A 17,467-nucleotide genomic window follows, 5' to 3' on the forward strand; every position below is an offset into this window, starting at 1 on the left:
AATTATATATTAGACAACATATTTAATATACAAGGCATATCACAACAAAACAAACACTTTTATAGTTTTCTTCTTTTAAAAATCGAAGAGTAACTGATACCCGATGACGAATTCTATACAAAACAAATCTAATCGAACAGTAACTCTGGTACGAACACTACTACTTTATTACTGTCACTGGAAACAAACAAACAGTGTAACTATTATCCATCTATTTATTTAAGGCAATGAGTTTCATATAATAGTCTTTCCAAGTTTTTCATTGTACAGCACATACACCAATTCTTTCACTATATCACACCATAAAAATAAAAATTCTGGTACACAGTTCAGTCTAATAAATTTCAGAGAACTAATTCTCATGTATAAAATATCAGTCTGTTTGGATCTTGTATCACACGTGGTCTACAAATCCGACAATTTCCTGAAAAGAAAAAGAAGTGCAATATATTAACTATATGTATTAAAAACTCAAAATATTTACTTACATTTCTTGTTAATTATACCACCATAAAAATTCATAAACTTTCTTAGTGATTTACTTAATAAGTATAATTAGCATTAGAAAAAGCATAATATTTCTACTGTTCTAATTTTGCATTATTGATCAATTAATAATAAATGATTAAATGTTATGAAATATTTTTCCTACTCTTTGAAATATCTTTATTCTGCTTAGCCGTCCAATTACATTTAAAACATTAGTGATTTAGACAACTCTGCTTTGTGTTCTATACTAGGGAAAAGCACTGCAATAATAATAACTGCTAGCTGAGCCTGCGCTATTTACACAGCGCATAGGTTTAATATGAGCGTGAATCTCCTTCCCACTTCTTACTATATATGTGCAAGTCCCTTATGGACACAAGTAAAGGACATGAAGACTCTCAATGGGAGTGAATTGCTATAGAATGCTGGGGGGAGTTCGTGGCAAACTTGGATAAGTGATAGACGATACCAAATGCAAAATACTTTTTTGTTATAATTCCATATCCGAGTACGCCTCATTGTGAGTCCACAAGCCTTCGAAGTTGCCAGCTTACAATAGGTTTTGTCATTCAGATTAAAGCAAAGCATCTGAAATGTTCATCAATCCGCTATACGTAGCTCCTCTACTGGTTGCCTTTCACAAGGATATCAACCTTAACATCTTATTGGCAATATTAAGTAGGGTCAAACCGACGTCTAAAATGTGGAACAGAAATATAAAGACAATTTTTTTTTTTTGAAAATTTGAATGAGAATGGCAAATCTACACAAAATCTAAAATCGATCAGCGAAAACGGCACGTTTCTAGCACTTGTGGTTTTTGGAGATCTCATTGTCGAAAGGATTGGCCACAAACAAACTTTTCTTGACCACAAACATATAAACCTAGCATTTTAATATATCTACTAGCTGAACCTGCGCTCTCTACACAGCGCATCATTCGCATATGAGCATAAATATCCTTGTTATTCCTCACAACATCTGTATATGTCCCTTTACAGACACAAGTGAAAGAAGTCTTGAAAATAAAATCTGCAAGGCGTATCATAAAGGGAAGATTTTATCGATTATTTTTTTCTCAACATCTCGCACCGTTTGCAAGATTTGAGCCTACTTCCGGTTGGAGTTTCTAATTCATGCCTGACAAGTGTTTTCTTTCTTCTTGCATACAGTATGTAATAAGCAAGTACATACATACACAATTAATTATAATGCAGTTATATATGTTGTTCATGGGCAACACACTCCAAAATAGATTCATCTTACTGGTTAGACCGGAGAAATGGTTATCGTTCCTTTTTCATTATTATTTGGCCATGAAACAAACGCCTGATACATATGCAACCCCTATATACAACAATGTTGTGTTGGAATGTATAATGCGTAGGATGTGGTGATTTAGTTTTTTTTTTTTTTAATTTCAACGGTTCCAGTGTATACTAAACAAATGTAATAAAGAAATAACGGCCATGTTTTTTTTAAATATTCAATTAGAACTGGACAATCTACGCAAAATTTCCGTTGATCAGTGAAAACGTAATCTTTCTAGAGCCTGTAGTTTCCGAGATCTCATTGTCGAAAGGATTGACCACAAACATATAAACGTCGCCAACATATAGTTTAAAAGAACTCGGAAGATGGAAGCACAATTCATGTGCATTGGTTTAGAGAAGGCTTATTAAAATACAAGGCTTTGAGCAACAATTTTATATCATAAACTTTATGAAAAAGATCTAGTTAACCAATTTATTTAAAGTACTCGCACTTAAAAAACGTTTGTCTCTGTTAAACGTGAAATCACACATAACCGTAAATGAAAAGATTTGAAAGCCATAGTTTATGTAGGAGCTCGGGCGCTTTTAATTGCTATAGTAGGATTAGAGACAAACATATAAACCTAGCATTTTAAAAATCTATCTATTAAAATGCTACAATAGCAATTAAAAGCCCCTGAGCTCCAACCTATAACTTTGGCTTTCAAATCTTTCATTTACGATTATGTGTGATTTCATGTTTAACAGAGACAAACATTTTAAGTATTTGTACTTTAAATAGTCTAAATTAGTTAACTTTATTTTTTTCATAAAGTTTATGATATAAAATTATTTTTCAAAGCCTTTGTATTTTAATAAGCCTTCTCTAAAATCAATGCACATGAATTGTGCTTCCATCTTCCGAGTTCTTTTAAACTATGTTTATATATTTGTGCTAAATCCTTTCAACAATGAGATCACGGAAACTACAGGCTTTAGAAAGATGAAGTTTTCACTGATCGATTGGAATTTTTGCGTAGATTGTCCAGTTCTAATTGAATATTTAAAAAGCATGGCCATTATTTCTTTATTACATTTTTTAGGGTACACTGGAAGCGTTGAAATTAAAAAGAAAAAACTAAAGCATCATATCCTATGCGTCATACATTCCAACACCACATTGTTGTATATTGGGGTTGTATATGTCTCAGGCGTTTGTTTCATGGCCAAATAATAATGAAAAAGGAAGGATAACCATTTCTCGAGTCTGAAATAAATCTTTATTTTTTGTGTGTTTTGCCCAATGAACACCATATATAACTGACATTATAATTAATTGTATATGTAATGTATTTGCTTATTACATATTGCATGCAAGAAGAAAGAAAACACTGGTCATACTTGAATTAGAAACTTCAACCGGAAGTAGGCTCAACTCTTGCAAACGGTGCGAGATATTGGGAAAAGATAATCGAAAAAATCTCCCCTTTATGATACTCCTTGCCGATTTTTTTTTTATTAAGACATCTTTCCCTTGTGTCTGTAAAGGGACATGCACATATGTTGTGAGGAATGAGAAGGAGATCTATGCTCATATGCGAATGATGCGCTGTGTAGAGAGCGCAGGTTAAGTTAGTCTATCTATTAAAATGCTAGGTTTATATGTTTGTCTCCAATCCTTTCGACAATATCATCTCGCAAACCACAAGTGCTGGAAACGTGACGTTTTCACTGGTCGATTCCAGATTATGTGTAGATTGTCCAGTTCTAATTGAATATGAAAAAGAAAAACATGGTCGTTATTTCTGTATTACATTTTTAGGGGTACACTGAAAGTGTAGAATTTTTTTAAAAAAATAAAGCACCATATCCTACGAGTTATACATTGGAACAACACATTTGTATACCGGGGTTGTATATCTCTCAGGCTTTTGTTTCATTGCCAGACGATAATGAAAAACGAAGGATAATCATTCCTCCACTCTATGTTGAATCTTTATTGTTTGGAGTGTTTTGCCCAGTGGACACTATATATCATTGACATTATAATTAATTGTGTGTATAATGTGTTTACTTATTACATAGTGCATGCAAGAAGAAAGAAAACACTGGTCATACATGAATTAAGAACTCCAATCGGAAGTAGGCTCAAATCTTGCAAACGGTGCCAGATATTGAAAAAATAATCGAAAAAATCTCCTCTTTATGGTATCCCTTGCCGATTTTTATCAAGACGTCTTTCATTAGTGTTTGTAAAGGGACATGTACAAATGTTGTGAGGAATGACAAGGAGATTCATGCTCATATGTGAATAATGCACTGTGTAGAGAACGCAGGTTTAGCTAGTAGATGATAATAATAATAATAATTACAGTATTCGGTAAACTGTCAGGTGATATCGCTGTATATTTGAAACTACATTGCTGTATGTATAATGTATTATGTAATGGGAAACTAGTTTACAAACATTTTTCAGCCTATCTTGTCTTGATTCAGAATTCACTCTGCATCTTAGCCCCTAGTCCTCTTAGAAGTATCATGAGCAGAAGTCTAATTATTGTATTTGCAACATTATTTTCTACTATTTTAAAGTAAATATAAACCAGTCATTTTAAACATAAGAATTTCTTTACGCATTGCTTATTATCAGTAAGGTGTTTAATTCCGAAGATATTTTTCCGTTTAATTATCTGACCTCAGTTAATAGTAGAGAAGCAAGAGCCGTTTGAGTTTTCTCACACATATTTCTAATTTTCGACAAAATTATAACCGAAGTACGTACATTTTAGCGACTGGGTTTACATATTCTCGCAATAACATATCTTTTGCTGTCAGCTACAATGTTATTGCCTTTTAAAATTTTCAGGTTGTTTGGCCTATATTTTATCGGACTTCTCAATTGATAGATATGGGAGATGCAGTGTTGCTGCGTAATTTGCTGTTAACTGTCTTCCGTTGCCTAGTTTATGATATTCCAATATACAAGAAAGATAAACAAACGTGGAATATCTTCCCGTGAGTTCTAAGTAAAATGAAATGTACTTGTGAACTTCCTATGACCATGAACTCTGCAAACTAACACAGCTCCCATATTACACAGAAAAACGGATTCGTGGTTTGGGTTTGATTCGCGACGGGAGCTCATATGGTTCTGATTCCACAATAATTTGTACGCTTTTATTTTATATTTGTTTGGTGAGTACAGGCAACACCATCTGGATACAAGGCCTTACAGGCTAGGTTCTAGATTACTGGTCCCCCTTTTCTGGATGCGGGTCAGTGATATAGATGATCCAGAAGAATCGAAAAACTGTATTATTAGAAGACCAAAAGAAAATAATACACTTTTTCGGATCTTCCGGGCCACCACTGACCCGCATCTCCCTACCCCTCCCCTCCTCCACAACAACACAATTTTCTATAAAAGTATAGCAGGACAACCTTCGACTATTAAAAAAAAAAAGGTAAAGCATTATTATTTTACAAAAAGTTAAATAATTCTTCAAAGCATAGGGGGGCAAGCCCCCTAATCCCCCCCGACAACAATAAACATTACACACGTATGGCGCAAAACCTTCTAACCCAAAAAAATAACATTCTTCTTTTAAAAACGTAATATATTCTCCAAAAAGGAGGTTAAAATATTCTTCAAAAGTACAGGGAGCCAAGCCCCGCTAACCCCCAACAATAATAAAATATTAAAAAAAGCTGCTGTTCTATAAACAAATATGATGGAAGAACAATATGAAGTTATGACTTGTCAAAACGGTTAATATAATTCATAATAAATAGTGTTCAAAGCAACTAAAGAAACACAGTTAGGCTTACTTAGATAGTTTAATATTTTCCATATTGGGAAGGGAGGGTGCAGATAAAAAACCCACCTTACATTTTAAAGAATTTAGATTAGGTAAAATCAGCTTAGCTTGCTTTAGAAATGAACTTACAATGTGATGTGTGCTATTTTATAACACTATGTATACAACGAAATAATAATTTCCTTATATTCTATGTAAGTGGACTATTTATCTAAACCCTTGCCTGAATATTTTCAGACAGCGCTATTATAATGTGCATGGATAGTGACGCATTTTTTATGTATCCATTTATGGGGAAAGTGTCACGAGCATGGTCAGAGAAAAGTTAGAAAGAAAAACATGGTACTATTACGCTTGCAGAATGATTATACGGATCCATACATAAATTCATGAAATATATACTTCCTTGTCTGTGCATTCACTTTTTGTACCTTCAGCAATCATTTTTGAGATGTACACTTGCATTCCCTGGTACAAATTTAATTTAAGAAGTCTTTTACAAAAACACCAACCAACCTGTGCTACGTGGCCACTAGAAAGTATGAATACCTAACCTAGTTACAGCAGGAACACAGCAGGGGGTCCACGCGATAGCGCAAGGGTGCGTCCGTAGGGGCAGACGCGTCAGCGATGGTGGGTATACGGGTAAAAGAGGGTTGTGGAAAATCACTGCTTTTGCGATAGAAAGATATGTGATTGATCCCTTCATTTACACACGTTACAGCCATTATTCAGAATTTTAGCATGGACATAATAAATAATCCTTGAGTGTATACGTACTACTTCACCATCATTTCAATATTTCCGCATCTTAACTCCTCACCTTCGTATACCCTCAATTACCTTCCTACGCTTTATTCACTGTGCTCAATGACTACATGGAAGACAATGCATGTCGAACATGTTACACTTCGATTTCTGTTTTTCTATATACAAATCCGAGTCGGACGTATGAACACAACGTACTTCGATGATTCACATACTGGTATATTACGATATTATTACTAATTTCTTCCATAAATTTCAGAAATTGTCCATTCGTCACTGTTTACACTATGAGCGAATACGTGCATACCAGTTCCGACTTTCATTTCTGTATTTTCACGTACATACGCATCTCACAGGTATGAACATACCATATTTTGATTATTTACACACTACTCTATGAAAATATTATTACAAACTTCTGCTGTAAATTTTACAAATATGTGGATCTGTATAATCAATCTTCAACCTATTACGATTAAATTGTGGAGGGTTTTTATTTTGTACCTTATTATCTGCGTACTTGCATAGATTTTCCGCTGCTCGACTGCTGCCATGTTGGATAAAATACTTGCAATTTTAGTTTTAATTTGTTGAAATGAAAAACTTAGGTTAATTAATTATTGCCCTCTACGTAATTATAGAAATAGAATATTTTACTCTTTCATAGGTTTTATATTGAAATCTCAGGTAATTGTAAATGTGGAACTATTTGCATATGGCAGCAGAGGGAAATTCGGAATTTAGCTCCGAAGTTCTAATATACTTTTTTTTTTCTTTCTTTCTTTCTTTAACAATATGTACCCGGATAGGAATGGTTCTAAAACGCTGACCCCCATTTGAAGTAGCTAGGACATAATTGACTTTTCCGTAGAGATCGCGTTTTTAGTTTAATTTATGTTCGTTAGTTAGATTAGGTTAGGTTTCAGTATTTTTCACGATATTGTCAATAGTAATGAGGTTGAGTTTCTGTTATTGATATTCCCATTCATATTTATTTGCAGGTTTGTCATGTTAATTTTAAAGACGCGGATATTGATTGGGAAAGCCATCATCTGGATAACCAAATGAGGAAGATTCTTATTGCAGAACTTGGAAGGCCAAGATTCAAGGAAGGTGCAATTTCTGAGATTTTTCCAGGCAGTCTATCCTACCTCACGACTTCCAGCACACAAGCACAACGTCGACCGTCTCGTGAAGAAAAGGCTGAAAGACGAGAAGCCCAAAATTTGCAAAAGGCCATTGAGAACAGCAAATCAACTTACAGCGAGTATGAAGCTGAAAGGACATGCTTGACATTCAGTGATTTCCAAGACAAGATTCATAACTTTAAGCTGCCTGCAAACTGGAGCGTGATTAGCAGAACTGATTTGGTTATGTTTTTGAAATTTTCGTCTGACAGTTATCAAGGAGTGTATGTTACTGTGGACAAAAATATGTCATTCAAGCGTTTCTTTAGAGATATTCAAGTTAAAACAAAAAATGCGAAGGTATTAAGAAATTTCAGTGATTTGGAAACTGCTTTAGGTTTTGCAGAAAGTTTGGGAACATCTGAGATATCAGTTAAGGAAGCTTACGAAGTGGTTTTGTGCATTTTAAATAGTGTTCGTGACAGAGATGATACAAAATATTCAAATAACTTGTCTTTTATAATTACTCAGTTGGAACTTCTTATGCATCACAAATCACGGTATAGGTATGATAGTGATTGTCTTCTGTTTTCGTCGCTCTTACATTTCATGTCACCATGTGCTTTTCGTTTCATTAGAAACTCAGGGAATTTAATCCTACCAGATGAATCGACTATACGAAAACTTTGCAAGAGTGAAGTTGCGAATCCCGGTAACAAGAATCCAGATGATTTCTTTTTAAAATATGTTGAAGAGAAATTTCCAATGTTACAAGAAAGAGACAAGCATGTTACACTTATGGTGGACGAATGTAGTGATGTGTTAGTAGATAAACGTATGCAAATGGGAGAAACGGGGAGTTCACTTATTGCAAGTTTAGATCGTGGGGGTCTATTATATACAAGTGAAATTGTTGTTAATATTGTGCTTGTTGTGTATTGCATTATTCAAAAACCCATTGAAGAGCATAACAAAGCTTTCTTGAAAGTAATAATCAAAGAGGTGTAGTTATGTGCCTGCTGAAAGGTATGTTGATCAGAAGTTCGATGATATTTTATTCCCAAAAGGGACATGATTTGAAAGAATTGAGTAAAATTATCTGTTGGGCTACCACTAATGTGATATTAAATAATTACTCTAAAAACCGAAACAGCAGCATACCACAATGTGGAAAGAAACGAAAATTAAGTACTCTTATGAAGAGTTAAATAGTGTAGAAAACGCATGTTGATGAAAGCAGTTATATTTGTTATATCTATGTAAACATGTAAAAGTATTCCTAGTAAGTGGTTCTAGATATATCTGTAGTTGTGTCATTGCAATAAAATTAGCTTTTAAAATGCTATTTAAACTTGAAACAACAGTTTTAGAACTACAGTTAAATCTAAGTATGTCCTATTTGAATTTGTCATAAAATCATTATTTTGTTTTTCAACCTGATTTGCAGATTTAAATTTTGCATTCTATCGAAAGACATATTTTTTATTATTGTGACAATACTAGCTTATTTTTATCCTACAAGTAGTCGTTTCTACTCGAATTTACGAAAATACGAACAAAATGATCGTAAAAGTCATTATAATGTGGCTAGGACTTGTATTTTCCTTAAGACTTCTGTGGTCTACTGATGATGACGTCATTTTGGAGCTGTAAGGTCTTGTCTCCAGGTGGCGTTGGTACAGGGATGTTAACTTACAAACCAGTCTACACAACTGCTATTACATGAAAGCAACTGTTTCACTTTCTTCTTCACTTCAACCATGTATGAATACCATAGATCGTGAATGAAGGTTCATAATTTCCTATGATTATTATTTGCTTGCTTCTTTAACGCTCCTTCTAAGCACCAAGGCTATCCAAACAACATGAGCTTTCATCACGAATCAAACTTGAATCTCTTGCATGGATAGAGAGAATGAATGCTAACCATTTACGCACAAGGGGGCTTTTTTCTGTTATAAGGGAACTTTAAAAAAAAAAAAAATTATTTTGTCTGAGTTCTCCACTCAAATCTGCAAATTATGTTTTAGTAGTTTCTCAATAAAGAGTTGAAATACAATACAGCAATATCATATGGGAGGAGATTGTTGTATCATCATATATATGACTTTTCTACATTCCTTTCATACCAACATTTAACGCTTTTTGATTTTTAGTATTCTATGTGTCTAAAGCACAAACTTTACTTCATTACACGTTTTTAATATCATGATAATTATAACCAATTTTCTGTTTATCTCTGATGTTCTTCATCTTTCCATGACCTTGCCCTATCCTATTCTAGAATTCCAGGCTCGACTTATTCTTAGAAACCTATGGAATGAAATAAGGAAGAAACAGATAAAGAAAATTTTATACTTGAAACTGCAATGAAGTAATAAAGAGAAAAACCCAAACAAAATTTGACTAACAAAATACAGGTTCTGATGTTTGCCAAGAACTTATAAAAATCTTCTGTCTTTATTATTAGTGTTTTAGTGTAGTGTTGCGTTCTATTTTCCTGTAGTGTGGTTTGAAAAGAAGAAGACATCAAGAATATTTTTTTTTTTAACGAACATACGGACCAACAAAACACAATGGCTCTGATGTTTTTCCAGAGCCGAAAGAGAAACTATCATTAAGAAATCTGAAACACCGATTTCCTAATAAACTAAAAGTATACTGTTTTTGTTTCTCTTTCCTTTTATTTTTGCTGCTGCTGTAGACAACTAAAACCAAAAAGCAAAATAAAGAAACTGAAAAAAGGACAACAGGAGAGAAATAAATAAAATAAAAATGAGAAACTGAATAAACAACAATAACAAAAGGAATTGTCTGAATATTTCATTTTATATTAATAATTCTTTTTCTCTTTTCAGCTTTGTGTCTTTTCAGGTGTTGTTTGTCCCTCTTATGGATTGCTTTTTGTAATAATAATAATAATAATAATAATAATAATAATAATAATAATAATAATAATAATAATAATAATAATAATAATAGACTCAGGAGTGTTCCGCCCGCGACTATCCGGTCTAGTTTTCTTTTATCCTAATTAAATGAGGAAGGTAAGGCGTTGCATTGGCAACATTGCCAAGGCAATGGAAGCAGGCGTCTGCTATGATCCTCCTACGTGTCGTGTGCAAAATACAAGTTGTGACAGGAAAACAGCAGCGTTCTACTCTTTGTTCATTGTTTCATCACTGTGCAATGGACCTCGATATAGTACGTTTGCCGTTGTTCCTGATTATAACTGTACTGTACGTACAGTACTGCATTCGTAAATTGTTGTTGGGGTATGATTGATGTTCATAAAGAAATTAGTTCATAGAACTCGGGCTATCCGGCTAGGACTGCCCTTCCGCCACATTAGGGCGAATAGTTGGGAGTCTACTGTAATAATATTATTAACAAGAAGAAGACGAAAAGAATTTTTTTTTTAAAGAAAACTACGGCATGATATAAATACATTTTAGATATCACGTCAGAAATTGGTAAGCCTCGCCTCACCCCAACCTGAAGCTCAAAATAAAAAAGAGAACCACGAAATAAAGTAAGCACAGAGAGAATTATGAAAAGGGGCAATCGAGTCTGCCATTTAGGAAGTCCGTATGAAACGGCAAAGGCAGGAAGAAGTGGAGGACGAAAAAGAAAAATCATCATAACATTTTATACGCCTACTGAACTCGTGAACATCTTTCACGATGCCAAATTTCGCCAATATCGAATTCCATGAACCTCGTTTCAGTGAAGTTTCTTGACTTCACTGAACTGAAACCCAAATTTGATCGCAAAATAACTCGGGAATCAAAAGACCTGTACACCATAATATTTTACTATAACTCGCATGTGTACTAAGCTCACCAAGGTCAACCATCATACCAAATTTGGAGAGTCCAAACACAAATTTGATAGCCAATAACTCGGGAACAGAACATCTGCATACAGTACTATTACATATGCATATTAAGCTTATTGAAGTATACCACCATACCAACTTTGGTTGAGATCAGAAACGTTTCAATACCCTTTTAGTAACTCCAAACCTAACTTTAATGGTCAATAACTTGATAACCAAAGTAATTCACATGAATACTAATTTTACTAAAGTCTATCATCATTCCAATTCTGGTTAAGTTCGATGAATTTCAACGATTGCTATCTTTGTCATTTTTTTTTTTCTTTGAAGAAAAATCAAATGAAGGACAAAAATACGAACTAATACGTACATGGCAACCTAATACTACATTTGATGTACTGTCAGCGACAAAAGTTCTTTCCGTTTGAAGAAATTAGTTTCGTAAATAACTTCAGAATGAAAAGACAATTTTAGTAGGTTTTTTTTTTTCATTAAATTAAAAATAGTAATTTTCTGTGCGTTTCAGCCATACCACCGTTATTCCCAAAATAAATTTTACCAAACGGAAAGAACTTTTGTCGCTGCCTGTATAATAGCTTTTGCTTCACTTTTCAGTGGAACCGGTGATGACGAACATACCTAGGTTTTACACTAGCACAAGTATAACCATGCTTCTTTACAGATCCAAACAGATCAGCGTATTTAATAGAAGTGCTATTGGAAACAATATACAATACATTCCAACTTTATTAATCATGTACTGGTAGGACAGGGTATTAAATATGAAGTTACATTCTGTTTTAATGTTCAATGTTTTAAATATTTAGTATAAACGCTCCGAAAGAAATATGACTTGCAAATAACAAGAGATTTTAAACAAAGATTACACTCTGGAGGAAAAAAGAAAGAATATACTGAACATACGCACAGATATATTAATCTGAACACCTAGAGCTGGAAAAACATGTAAAATATTTGAGTTAGCAACAGTGAGGTGGAGATCGCAGAGGCGGCTGTTGGAAATGATGTGTTAGGGCCAACTCCGCACTATGTGACGAGCAGCAGAACGGTAGTGTGCAGTGAATAACATAACGTGGAGATACGTGGTAAGGTTGCATGGCCGAATCCGCAGATAGGGGCTCATAACGCTTTAGCACGACACTAATGATACCGCGAACATGCAATATAGGCCGCTGATGACCGAAAACATGTGATATGGTCAGATGAGTCATTATTCACCATATTTGTAACTACCAGATTCTGAATTCACCAAATTTTGAATGTGGCGGACACCCAAAGAAGTATATGATCCGCAGTGTCTCCGTCCACCTGTGAAACATGGTGGTGGCTTTGTGATGTGGTCTACAATATCCTGGCTTTCATTGGGCTCTGTACTGACGCCTACCAGTTGCATCACCGCCTGTGATTGTGTCGCCATTTTACGGGATCATGTGCATCTTATGGTTCAGATGTTCTTTCCGAGCAATGACGCTGTATTCCAGTTTCTCTCACGGAACTGAGCGATGCATTGCACGTGGAATGATGTACGTAATATTCCACTTGCTATCTTTATGACTTCAATCCACGTCGCATCAGAGCTTTTCTGAGGGTGAACGGTGGTCCAACGTCATGTTGATTTAGTAAATTCCACTGATTAGTAGTATCTGCACATTTTTTTTGAAATTTTATTTATTATTACTATTATTATTATTTAGTTTAAAAAATAAACAAAGCAACATAATACAACAAGTCAAGTTTGAAAGCTTGCTATCTACAAATAATACGCAAAAGAAAATCAAATAAATGATTACTAGTACCTTAATTTATAGTCTATATGTGTGGTATCACATTTGATAAGCCGTAGGCTTTTCTCTGTCAGGATCCCAATTAAAACCTAGCGGCAGAAGAGTCCACTTGCAAAGTCAGATTATTATCACCTAGTGAGAAGAGTGGGCGTATTTACTTTTACACATCAACTTCTTTCATTATTATTATCACTGATAAGACTCCACAGAAAACTAAATCTTACATATAGACATCAGGAAAAGAATATAGCTATTCTATTTGCATTTTTTAATCTGTAACTTCAAAATGAGTGCCCCAATTTAAGCACGTTTTCTCTGTTTCAGACACAACGTAATTATCTGCATATTACTGTCAACTGTACTCAAATTGGTTAATTCAATCGAAAGCAATTGCCTAGAAAGCATTTATTGAGTAGGTTTACACTTTTGCTGTCGGTTTTGCATGGAAATCCTACAAGTGCAATTTTAACACAATTTAACGACCAAGCGGACTGAGAAAAATAAAATAATAATTAAATGTTAATAATTGTACTAACACGCACGATAAACATTCTGGGGAAAATTAACTCTTCCAGTGTCTTTCACTACTTCCCAAGTTCTGATTTACGTAAATGGTTTGTGTCTAGATGCGACGAGTATTTACATTTACTTTACACTTCAATTAAATGTGAATTAAACTTATCAATCTGTTAAGCACCGATTACATTTTTTGATAACCGAAAGGAATGAGGAAAATATTTCCTTGGAAATCTACTCTTACTCACAAATACAGTTACACCAAACGTAATTTATCATAAGCATACGTATTACAATATACTATCTATGGTTTGTAAATATATGCTTTTAAAATAATGGTTTCTTTTATTTTTATTATGATTGCACACATTCTTTTGCTTAGATACCTATTTTATTGTGTAAAATAATTCAGTGATTCAAATTATGTTTACGTGTAGTAAATTTAATTTTCGTTCTTGTAGTATGAACTTTTAGCAAAATCTAAAAAGAGCAAGAAAAGTATGTATGAGAAACAGCTGAACTCTAGAATATGTTAATAAAATATCTGAGATCTATTTATAATTTGAATGCAATGCTGTAGAGGACCAACAGCTACGGACCTAGTCAAAGTCAACAGACAAAAAAATTACAACCAGCGCATATTAAAGATTATTAAAATTAATTACCTCTAAACTAACAGATTATCAAAACAAATTTCTCCCCACGTGTGCCACACACTTATTTGAGTGTGCACAAAAGTAAATTATCTGTTCTTTGCCATTACTATCAATACCAGCGAACAATTTCAGAATACATCTAAACAAGTACACAGAATTCACTATAACTTTGATGTTAGCATTGTACATTTTCAAGAACTATTATATTAAAACGTATTACTGAAATGAATCACACACCTGGTTTTTCACTGAAATAAAGCATATTACTTCATTAGAGGACAGATATAAGAAGACAACCACACATCTGGTTATTTTCACAGAGACTAAAGTGAAACTCTTTTTACTGTTTACATTAATTTTATTGTTGCCTGCTTGATTTATTGTCCACGTTTGCGTTACGAATATTTGGATAGTACTCACATTCAGTGTTGTACTAAATCTCGTTTAGAAAGTACATTTTTTAGTTGTAGTCTCAACTAATATACCCCCTCGAAAATTTACAACGCCTAAGGAACTTTTTTTTATATATAATTCTCTCTTCAAATTTTCGGTACGGTTAACCCTAAGTGACAAATGGTATCTTATAGCAAACCTAGACGTCAAACAAATAATTAGCAAACAATACCAGAATTATGAATATCTAAAGATAGCAAATCTGTCAGTTAATTGGCTTATTACAACATACTAATAAAATAAATGAATATATAAAAATTATAATATTGCGATCCTTACAGTTAAATTAACATATAGATAGCTTTCTACCATATAATCACAATTTCTTCTTGCAACACAGAAAAATATTAAAGGTGTATTTACATCACACAATAAAGTGCTAATAAATAAATACATAAACAAATTTCATGGATTAACAGCTTGAATAAGCTATAGCAGAACGTCAAAACTGTTAAGATGATCGTTCTACTTACGATGTATTTACAAAATCCTTTGAATTCATCCTATAAGCACTATAAATAAAGAGAAATAAGAAAAGTCAGAGGTCTCAAATATTAACTGACGAGAGAGAGGCAAGTCTTAACGAATTTTTGTATTAAACATAAACCGGTATTAATGCATTTAACATATACATATTTAAAATCATTTTCCGCTTGGGTTAAATGATCATGACAGATTCAGTAGAAATGTTATAATACGATATTACAATTAACGTTTGTTGTAAGTTGTACATGCAGCAACTGCAATTACTGCGTATCATCCGTCCGTTTATTTAATTTTTACATCTTAAAATTATGCCATCTAAAAGACTGAGATTGGTCTCTCGCCAAGAATGAAGCTCGAGACCACGCGCACCAAATGCTAAAGCGCTGATTTCTGCAACACTTGTCTGAAAGCAGTGTCATTCAAAACCAAAAGCTGAATGGAATCAGACACTATGATTAGCTTAGCAGAAAGTGATTACCCCATAATACAAGGAAATTTGAACGTATTTAATGTTTAACCATATTAGACAGTGAAAATATGTTAGAACTCTCCCAAGTAGACAAATTGGTTAGTATACGCGGTTTCTGAGACCGATTTCCCAGATTCGATTCTCTCTGTTGCTCGGAAAATAAGTTAAAATATATATCATATAACATTATGATGAACAACGGACGTTGGAGCGTAATAAAGCAATAAATCAATGAAAGTTCGATAACAACAATACTTAATTAAAAATATAGTGAAAGTTGCTGTGGTGAGCGTGATACCGAGTTTAATTCCTGGTAGAAAAATCAGTCTCAATTAGGCCCTGATGCATAACCGTGATAATTAAAAAAAAAAAAAAAAAAAAAAAAAAAGAAAGAAAAAAAAACTGTTGAAAGTGATAGTGTTAAGTAGCACAATAATCGAGCTCTCCCACCAAATGGGTTTTCTGGTGGACAAACATCGTGTGCGTCTTGTCTTCTCTGAGCTTTCCTCGTTTCCTTCCACATTTATCATTCCACCATTAACATTCATCAAAAATTCCGAGTTTTTTTTTTTTCCTTTTTTTGCACGCAGTCGTTTCAACATCAAAATGAAATGAAATTAAATCTTTTAAGTTTTACGTCCAACGATTATGCCGGTTAGGCTAAAGGAGACGGTGATGATAAGAAATGAATCAAATGGTGGAATGAAGAAAGTGGGAGGAAACGGGAGAACCCCGAGAAAACCCACGCACACGATGTTTGTCCACCCGTTTCAACATCAATGTGAGTACTAGAGGAAACTAAGAATTCACTTGGGGTACGGTGGTTCAGTGACAGAGCATTCATTTCTAGAGCGAAGACTCCGATGTTCGATTCCAAGTCATGTGAGTTTGCGATCGACAACGTCGTGTCCGCGAGTTTTCTCTGGGTTCTCCCTTTTTCTTTCACATGCTTATTCCATGAATTCGTTTCATAATAATTTACTTTCAGCAACCACCTGTCTTCTTTTGCTTGCAGGGTACAAGCATGAGACGTAATAAAATTGAAAGGTTTCATTTTTTCATTTTGTAAGAACATTGTAACTAATATGGATTAATCAGGGTCGTATTTACGTATGGGCCAACACGGACCACGGCTTTGGGCGACAAATTTTCTCGGATATGGATATCACACGGGAATTTTAAAATTGTGAATATACAAGTAACAAAAATCTGCTTAGTTAGAAACAGATATTATTTTAGTTATAATTTTTTTTTCTTATTTCATCGTTGACACCATATTCTTTTATCGTAATTTCAAAAGCTTTGAATTGTTGATTAAGTTTCAGAATGACACAGTTCTCCAACGCTACCTCCAGCGCAAGAAATTTATGAGTTTCGTTACTCTGGCAAACTTGATTATTATTCTTGATCTTCGCAGTTTGAATATTCTAGTTCATTATTTGTTATTAGCTTAGAGCAGTGGTTCTCAATCTACTTTAACTGGTGCCTCCTTTCGTTAAATAGCGCATACTTCACACCCCCATTCCTGATTCCTGTATATTTCACGCCCTCGCCTTCCTTGCCGGTCCTTGGTCTTATCTCTTCTGTGACTTCAGACGCAACATTAAATTCTTGAATCTTCAATAATAATAATAATAATAATAACCACATTCGTACTTATTTCCAGGAAAACTTTTGAATGCCATTTTAGTGCTGTATCATTTAATTAATGAAACCACAATTCTTACTCAATATTTATTTTCTGTTTGTACAGTATTTAATTTAACGCTTCTTTGTTACAATATTTGTA

At 33.8% G+C, this 17,467-nt stretch overlaps 1 protein-coding gene across 2 annotated transcripts in view; it reads right to left on the reverse strand.

Annotated features, from left to right (window-relative positions):
* LOC145688035 (uncharacterized protein KIAA2013 homolog) overlaps positions 1–17,467 on the reverse strand; it is an 81,626-nt gene continuing 64,159 nt past the window's right edge. Inside the window, exons 13-14 of one of the 2 annotated variants that reach the window (XR_014131832.1) lie at positions 13,111–13,230; positions 1–424 (exon numbers count right to left, since the gene is read on the reverse strand). Coding sequence is in view for 1 of the 2 variants with exons in the window: in XM_081761733.1 (XP_081617859.1) it covers positions 406–424 (19 nt within the window). In the remaining variant the exon portion in view is untranslated. The remainder of the gene's footprint in view (positions 425–13,110; positions 13,231–17,467) is intronic. The other variant, XM_081761733.1, reaches the window with a different exon arrangement.

The sequence above is a fragment of the Thermobia domestica genome, chromosome 6 (genome assembly GCF_964235325.1).
Source record: "Thermobia domestica chromosome 6, izTheDome1.hap1.1, whole genome shotgun sequence".
Taxonomy (NCBI): Eukaryota; Metazoa; Arthropoda; class Insecta; order Zygentoma; family Lepismatidae; genus Thermobia; species Thermobia domestica.